The 8,956-nt window shown below is 48.4% G+C and overlaps 1 protein-coding gene across 3 annotated transcripts in view; it reads right to left on the reverse strand.

Annotated features, from left to right (window-relative positions):
• The window catches only part of LOC308585105 (putative membrane protein C3orf80 homolog), a 52,829-nt gene extending 44,722 nt beyond the window's left edge, over positions 1 to 8,107 (reverse strand). For 2 of the 3 annotated variants that reach the window (XM_081190683.1, XM_081190682.1), the window contains exon 1: positions 6,704 to 8,107. In XM_081190683.1, coding sequence (XP_081046809.1) covers positions 6,704 to 7,234 — 531 coding nt within the window. In that variant the 5' untranslated portion in view covers positions 7,235 to 8,107. Of the gene's footprint in view, positions 1 to 4,759 lie in introns of those variants that run through there. The other variant, XM_081190681.1, reaches the window with a different exon arrangement.
• Positions 8,108 to 8,956: the final 849 nt, after the last annotated feature.

An 8,956-nucleotide genomic window follows, 5' to 3' on the forward strand; every position in this document is an offset into this window, starting at 1 on the left:
ATTAACCATCTTGGACCCTACAATCTGCAGGTGATGCATTGTTGGTGGTGCTACCAAAAGGGGCTGGCGTTGCATCCATTCAAGGATGTTTCCAGTATTGGTTCCCCACTCATATAATGCCCTTTCTCGTAAGCTGGATCTGTCCCCATCATTACTAACTTTCAGGAGGAATTTGAAAACTGAAATATGGGGAGGGGGAGCTTGACAGAAGACTGAGTAGCAGGAGCTCCTCCTACACCTAATAATCTCATGCACACATAACACAACCACCACACTGCTTTCCCTCCACCCAAGCTCACTTTCAATTTTATAAACCCTCCTGGGGGGAAGAGAACTACCTGGGGAGAACTGGCAGCTGCATTAATGGTTAAGAACCCCTGCCTACCAGTAGAGGCACCTGCCTCCAGCCAGCCCTCAATTGCTTGCCTTCTTTCAGTGCCACTGGCTGTCAGCTGCCTCCTCCTTAGTCCCACTAGGCTTAGTCTTGGATTAAATTTTAGAATTTGTAGGAAGGAGGATGGGGATGAAACTAGAAGAGGTTGGTGCTAACCTGTCATTGTCTCTGACCACCCACCCACCAGCTGTTGTCCTCTTTCCCTTCTGCCTTACCAATCCCAAAGGTACCAGCCACCACTGCCTTCTGCTAAGGTGGGCAGTTACCCGTTGCCAAAAAAAGAGGGCCAATTTGCATATGCTGATTGGTGCAAATTTGGAAATTTTTGCTATACTTTAAACAGAAATGCAATGCAGCTCACCAGAGTGGATGGTTGCAACCAGGTGACCTGTATGCCTGCCGTGCAGGTGTGAACATTTGATGGGCAACTTCCATGACTCTGCGTTCCACTCATATGGTTCTTTTACTTTAAACTGGGCTTTGACTGGACAACTGAACAAATAGAGATTGCTTTCAAATAGAGGACTGTGCTCTGTAGACATTCACCTTTCCTCCTGCCTGCTGACTTTCCTGTGAATGCTTCCTTAAATCTCACACTAGCATTATGAGGCAAAAATTAAGTTGGAGAAACAGTACCGCTGTTTCACTGGTTTGGTGTTACTTAATCTGCATCTTGGGGAAGAACTGGGTGAAAAGGGGCAGGGTGGCAAGGTTTCTTTTCCTGGTTCGCATCCCCATATTTTCATAGATGATCAGAAGAATATTCCTTTTGCAAAGATCAAGTCATTGGCTCCACCTCTGGTGCAGGAAAGTGACTAATAATGGAGGCCATTTAAGGTTTATTTGTTGTGCTCTCTCCCCCCCCCCCCACAGCCGTACATTAGTTTGTTTCGGATGCCACAGATTTTCATTTTCAAAGTGCATAGCTCTCCTAAAACACTTCCATCTAATAAACACAACAATTAGCACACAAAATATGCTGCTGCTGCTGCTGCTTAAGATACGAAAATGTATCAAATGTATCGCTGCCTCTTAACCACAAGCTGTAGGAGACACCTGCAACGCTTACATCCGAAACAACAGTACTGCAGCAGATGGAATGGAAGCTAAAGGTCAACCGTAATCTAAAAAAAAAGCCCATAAAATATTGATCATATTCACGCTACAGAAATAGGACAAACCTTCCCCAATCTGGTGCCCTCCACCACCCAGCTGGGAATAATGGCTCCTAAAGGGCACTAGGTTGGGGAAGGGTGTATGAGGATTACTACACATAATAGAATTGTGGGATTGGAAGGGACCACAAGGGCCATCAACTTCAGCCTCCTGCAATACAGGAATCTTTTGCTCAACGTGGGGCTTGAAACCCTAAGAGACTGAGCTAGAGGGACCATGTAGCTTTTAAAGTGCAGTCAAACTACAGGTTATTCACCTGCAGCTTACTCCTAGGTAACTAAGCCAAGGCTTGCAATCATCCTGATCCTAATGAATTAGGTATTTGTTATCTAGTGTTGCTCTTTCATCTGTGTTCATGCCTGTCAGTCTGTATACAGTGGTACCTCGGGTTACATATGCTTCAGGTTACATACGCTTCAGGTTACACACTCCGCTAACCCAGAAATAGTGCTTCAGGTTAAGAACTTTGCTTCAGGATGAGAACGGAAATCGTGCTCTGGCAGCGCAGCAGCAGCAGGAGGCCCCATTAGCTAAAGTGGTGCTTCAGGTTAAGAACAGTTTCAGGTTAAGTACGGACCTCCGGAACGAATTAAGTACTTAACCCGAGGTACCACTGTATACATCATGCAGCTGCCTGCATTTCTGAACTCTCCTTGAGGGCCTGCACTTCAAAAATATAAATTTATTCTTCACCTTACAAAAATAAAGTTTACAAATATTTTAAAAGCAGTTGCAAGACTGTTCTAGAGGCTGTGTGTCTATATATTGGTGACGACATAGGTACTGGTCAATAGGTGCCCATCAGTGTCTAGCTTCAAACTGAAGTAAGCTGAAAACCTGCAAATTCTGCCCCCTCCCAATAACCACACATCCTTTTGGACAGAAACATGCACATTTGTTTAAAAGGCACTGACAGCACTTTCAACCACTTTTGCCACTTAAAAAAGGCTGTGATTGTCTTCATCTTTAGACAGGACAAAGGAAATCTTTAGGCACTGAGTAAAAGCTGTTGTCCTCACCTCCTCATGTAATATATCTGTCTTCAAGAGGGATAGGGAGTCTCAAGGTGAGTTCCTGGCACAGAGGCCTTAGTTTTAACGACTTGGGCATTGCCAGTATTAGCTTCTTCTTTTCAGAAAAGTGGGTCCATGCTGATTTGAGGCACCTATAATGCACATCTGACTGACTGAATTCCCTGTTTACATACGGTGCACATGCTAAGGGTCAGTAAACACATGCACACACGAAACACTTTCTATAGTCTTGGTGTTAAGCGCACTTCTTTACACTCACCTAATGTTCTAAGCTGCAGTTGGACTGTTGAGGAACATGGGATGCATACATAGAGGTAAAAAGTGTACTGTACATTAATAAACTACCCAGAGCTTGCAGGAGCAACAGACTTGTACAGACTATGTAAAACCAGTAACTGAATTGGTGCCTGAACCCTTTGCACTTTAACTGACAAGGCAAACTTAGCTCCACAAGTGCTTAGAAGTGACTTTTAAGTTTTACTGCGGCTGGTCCACAATACAGCCGCTAGGGTTGTGACTGGTGCTGATGCTTGGGAGCCAGTGGTACCCATCTTACATCACCTTATCTGGTTTTTGTTCACTTTTGGCTATGTTTCCATTGCTGCTTTGTACCTGAAAATCCTTCCCTGCCTTAGGACCAGCATGACACCTAATGGACCATCTATTTCCATGTGAGCCTGTTAATCTATTAAAAGTGTTGCCAGCCTTTGAGGGCTTGTGGGTACATTTGCCAACTGGAGAAACCGTTGTGTGCAACACACACAGCAACCAAGAACAAACCACAACCTAATCTACTGGCTACCATAGAATGCTTTTGAGCCTAATTTTGTCAGGGAAATGGAACCCTGTGGACTCCAGGGAAGACCTCTGCAGATGCAGGTGGGATGGGTGAATCTGTCAATTTTTGTTTCCCCCAGTTTCTCTTTTTTCCATGCGTAAGTTCAGTTCTCTACATTTCCACAGTTAGTTGAATAGTGTCCCAACTTACAAGGAAACTCTGTGGCTGGCTGCAAATTTGATTTTACCTTTATTATTTTATTTGTTTGATTGTTTATCACCATTATGCCAGAACCTCATGGTGACATACAATAATAAATGATTAAACTATCCAATACACTTCCTCTAAGAATCTAATGTGTTTGTTTGTTTTAAAAAGCTGCCTGGGTGGCTCAGGCAATGATGGATTCCTGGCAGGCATTATCAGCTACACGTGCCACAGCATTTACCTGATCTTACTGTGCAGTAGCACCAAGCCTGCCCAGCCCTATGCATGTTTACTTGGAAATAAGCCACATATAGCTCTCTGGGACTTACTCTTATGTAGGTGTTTCAGCCGCAGGGTAGTAAACGCAACACTTAAGTGTAGTGAATCAAAAGTTAGTTCAACTGATGTAAATGGGACTGTGCAGTTCTGGCAACCAATGGGATTACAAAGGTTGCCGAACGCTCACTTCTTGCCTCCAACCAACTGGTCACAGATAGCCATCAAAACCAAGGTTTATATATGTTCCATGGCACCATCAATGATACAAAATGGAATTTTATTGCCTGCAACATTGCATGACTCCCAGGCCCCAGGTGGGGACCCAGCATGTGCAATGATCTTAAATGTTTGTGTTGATCAGAGCAAAATATGAAGTAGTGGGGGAAAGAGCAAATGGTTTATTAATCTAAGGTCATTTACCTAATCTTCATACTTTGCACTTATGCTGAGTGTTTCAGGTGTGGTACATGCTTCGCAAACATTATTTCAGCCATGTTGCTAACAGCCTTCCAAGGAAATACAGTGGTACCTTGGGTTAAGTACTTAATTCGTTCCGGAGGTCTGTTCTTTACCTGAAACTGTTCTTAACCTGAAGCACCACTTTAGCTAATGGGGTCTCCCGCTGCTGCCGCGCTGCCGGAGCACGATTTCTGTTCTCATCCTGAAGCAAAGTTCTTAACCCGAGGTACTATTTCTGGGTTAGCGGAGTCTGTAACCTGAAGCGTCTGTAACCTGAGGTACCACTGTATCATCCTTACGTTGAAGCTTGGTTGGGGTGGGGGTCCAGCAAGGCCTCCTGGGCATTGTTTGAACTGGTGTCTCTCCTTAACTGTGCTACATTAACTGCATACGGAACAGTTGAGGGTCCCAACTAACAGAAGTGAACAAAGCTTCTGAGTTCATAAAAAATCTTTTATCAGCCCTGCCCAATGACAAAAACCACAAACCAAACAAGAAGTGGGTGGAGATAAGAGATAAAGATGTTGCAAGGTGGAGAAGTTTGCAATTGTCTGGCAGTGCAATCCTCTTATGCGTGTCTATGTTGTAAACAGCTTTTGGATGCCCCACGGGAAGTGATTCATAAATGATTAGGATGATAATAATACTCAGAAATGCCCTCTTAATTTTAAATGGAGTTCACTCTCAGGTTAAGAATGTACAGGATTGCAGTCTTAAAATATTAAGGCAGAGGTTAGGCTATATGTAATCTTAACATACGGTATACTAATCTGTAACCCATCTGTTATAAAAGGGGGGGGGAAGTGTGCAGGTACAACGGGCGGGCACGAATCTTTAGCAAGCCCTAGCCAGAAGTGGGAGCTGCATCACTGGAGCACACATCTCCCCAACAGAGACTCCCCCCTAAAGAAGTGGGGTGCTTTCTCTGCTCTTGCAGCAAGTCTGCCTGCACCTGCACTCCCACCCATGTCTACATTGTATGGGGATGAGATTGCACGCCACCAGTACTCAGTCAGTGCCAACACTAATGATAAAATCCAAATTATCAGAAAAGCCGTAAAACTGTGACTATTTATCACTTCCATCCCTGTAGCAATCAGTGGAAGGATCAACAGCAGTTTATACTCTGCCTCGAAGAAAGTTTTTCGGTGAGTTTCCCAACCACCATCAAAAAATCAGATCCGTAGCTGGGGGGGGGGGGAGAAGGCTAGCTGGGGGTTTTTGCCCAGTGAAGCCTCCAAAGGGGTGTCATTGAGGCCCCCACCACCCTGTGTGTGTGTATGTATACGCAAATGTGTGTGTGTGTGTGTGCCAAACTGGGTCTTTGATCTGGGTGAAATAAAGCCTAGTTTTGCGCCTGCAAAAATAAAGACCCCCCCAATCTTTCGGAAGTGAATTGTGGCAAACTCCTTAAATTCAGGGAAACCAAAGAAGCAATGAATGAAAGTCCCAAAACGGTGACTATGTCTTTTGACACCCCCCCCAGACTTCAAAGGAAGCTTTGCAAGACACTGACTCTAAATCAGCTGGAGGTCGTCGTCGTCCCCCTTTTGCTTTTTTAAGACTGCAATCCTATGCGTGTCTACTCGGAAGTAAACAGCACTGCCTTTCAGGGCGTTTAATTCTAGGTACGGTAACTGGGCTCAGGGTTGCAGCCGGAGGAAAATTCCCGTAGGGAGACAGAAATAAAAATCCAAAACAACTTGAGCTGCATTTGCCGCATATTAAAACAAAAAAACAAAAATCACATCCATCGACCCCTTCCAGGATTTTAATCTGCGGCGAGAAGAGGGGTTCGCTAACACAATGGAAGGCATCTCCGCGAGGCAAGAAGAAAAAGAGAGGAGGAAAATAATAATAATAAAATCTTGCTTTCTCCTAGTTCCGAACGTGTCCAACTCGAATGCATGTCACAGGCACTTAATGAACATCTTAACGAAAAAAATGTAATCGATGTATCTCCGAAATCCCAGACGTGGAAGGCCGTCAGGGCCGTCGGGCGGGCAGAAGGAGGCAAAGGCGTTTTGTGTCCCTCACGGCGGGTCGGTTGCCCTCCGTTGCCAACACCGTTTTCGCTCCTGGAGCGCGGGACCCCCCTCGGGGCGACCCCCTGCCTGCCTGCCTCCCCGCCCGCCCCCTCCACCCGCCACGGCGTCTCCGCGGAAAGGGGCAGCTCCGTCGGGCCACGCGCGCCGCCGCCCCCTCGGGGAGCTGCAGCTCCTTGTGGTGGGGAGGGGGGCCCTATGGGAAAGCGGGTCCTCAGCTGCCCGCCCTCGCGAGGCCTCTCCCCGCGCCCGTGGCCAGGCTGGTGACGGGGAGGACGAGGGGCTGCTGCTGGAGGCGCATGGACTCCTCGTACGTGGGCAAATACTTCACCTCCTCGTAGCTGGGCAGCTGCAAGAAGACGGGCGACACGACGGGCAGGAGGGGGGGCGGCGGCGGCGGCGGCGGCGCCTGGCTGCTCCGGCCGCTGTCGAGCAGCGAGTCCTGCGACGTGGCGGCCGTGGCGTTGAGCGGGGTGCCTCCCCGGGCCAGCGAGTCCCCGTCGCCCTCGTCGCCGTCGCAATCGCCGTCGTCGTCGTCCTCGTCGCGGCGGCGGCGTCCCGGGCGCCGACGGCTGTTCCTGCGCGGACTCGGGCAGATGACGCGCTGCAGGAAGTAGCCGATGGCGAAGAGCACCAGCAAGATGAGCAGCCCCGAGAGCTTCCTCACGAACCAGCCCACGTTGTCCAGGAACGTGTGAAAGGGCAGCCGGCAGCACTTGACCTCCGGGTAGGTGGCGTTGCCGTAGCTGCAGCAGCTCTCCTGCTCGCCGCACTTCAGCTCCGCGCAGCTGCCCTGGCAGGGCGGCGGGCACAGCAAAGCCGCCCCCAGCGCCAGCAGCCCCGGGGGGAGGCCGGCCCCCATCCTCCTCCTGACCCCCTCTCGCCCTCCTTCCACCGTCGGGCACCGGATCACTCGAGGGGAGGAGGAGGAGGCAGAGGGGACGGGGACCTCGCTGGCCCCTCCACCCTCGCCCCGTCCAGCATGCGCTCTGCAAACTCTGGCGACGGGGCCAGGGAGCTGCCGCCGAAGGAGCCTCTCTCCAAGGCTGCTGGAAGGCGGCCCCGCAGAGCCGCGGGATGGATCTCCCTTTAGCCCATTGGACCAGCTGCGGAGTGCGGAGATGCCGTGCAAGATCTTGCTTTTTGCAAAAGCTGCCCGCGCGGCTGGGTCCTGCAGGCGAGAGGCGGGAAAATCTGGCACCGGCTGTGTGCTGGTGTGTGTGTGTTTGGTTGCGCGCTCGGGGCGCCAAAGAGAGAGGGCGAGCCGGGAAGGGGTTAATGGGTCCGAGGGATCGGCTGGCTTTTTTTCTTTTTTGCAGCGCTTCGATCTACATTAACATAGCTGCCTGCCGCCTTCTCCTTTGGAGTAGCGGCGCACACCCCTCTGCTCCCCCATTGCTGCTCGAGTTCCTGCGCTTAAGTGATTGGATTCCCCTATTGGCGTTATTTAAATTTACTTGCTGCTGGGAGCTGCTGCTTACCATATTTCTGGTCTTATTTCTGATTAAAAATTGATGATAACCATTTGGCGGATGTTAATGGGCTTAATGCAGCTCCTCTTCCATTAGGGAGTGGGGAGGCTGCGATTTTCCTGGCCGGGTGCCTCCCTTACGCTTCCCAGCCAGGGAGAAAGGTCGGTGTCTTCCTTTCCCTGGAGAAGGTGGAGGAGGACCCAGAAGGCTGTCTAGCAAGGAGGGTGTTAAACGTCTTGAGACATGTGGGCAGAATTACCTTTCCATAGTTGGGAGGGACCCCCCCCCCCAGGGCCATGCAAGAAGCTCAACTCTGACTGATGGCCTTTCAACCTCTGCTTAAAAACCTCCAAGGAAGCAGAGTCCGCAACCTCCTGAGAGAGTCCATTCCACTGTCAAAACAGCTTTTGCTGTCAGAAAGTTCTTCCTGATGTTTCCTTTTGGTCACATACAGTGGCCGTGATATTCACAAAAAGAAGTAATGCCTTGCTGAACGCTTTAATTGTGGAAAAGGAACTTTAAAAAAGAAGAAGACAGAAACAGATAACCACAGGACAGGTCCCTGCCTGGAGAAGTGTACAATCAGAATTTATTTCCAAAAGGGTAGCCATGTCCATCTGTTGCAGGAAAAAACAAGAAGAAGTCTTGTAGAGGCACCTTGCAGTTGGAGAAGTTTATTTTATTGCATTTTTTCATACATTTAACCCCCATCTTTCTACAATAAAATCAAACACAGGCTTACAAAACAGAAACATAAGTAACACCATTAAACACAGCCCAAGCAATCACAGGCAGGGGTAGAATGGGGATGGATGAATTCAGAGAGGAGGAAATTTCCTCCCTTTCCATAACAGATTCTTGCTTACTTTCAACTTATTAGGCCTTATAGTTGTCTCTTAGTAGCAAAAGAACCAATGGGCAAACTTTAATGAGTGCACAAGCCCTTAAAATGTTTGCATTCTGCACCAGTCCTCACAAGATCCCCAGGGTGAGTTAAATGGCATTTCAGGCAAAAAAAACCCAAAACAGTAATAACCTTGAATGTAAGGGGATATTTGTAAGAAAAAATCAATGCACTTTGCCAATCGCTTGTTGTATCACAATCACAATAG

The sequence above is a fragment of the Podarcis bocagei genome, assembly GCF_964188305.1.
Source record: "Podarcis bocagei genome assembly, chromosome: 4".
Lineage (NCBI taxonomy): Eukaryota > Metazoa > Chordata > Lepidosauria > Squamata > Lacertidae > Podarcis > Podarcis bocagei.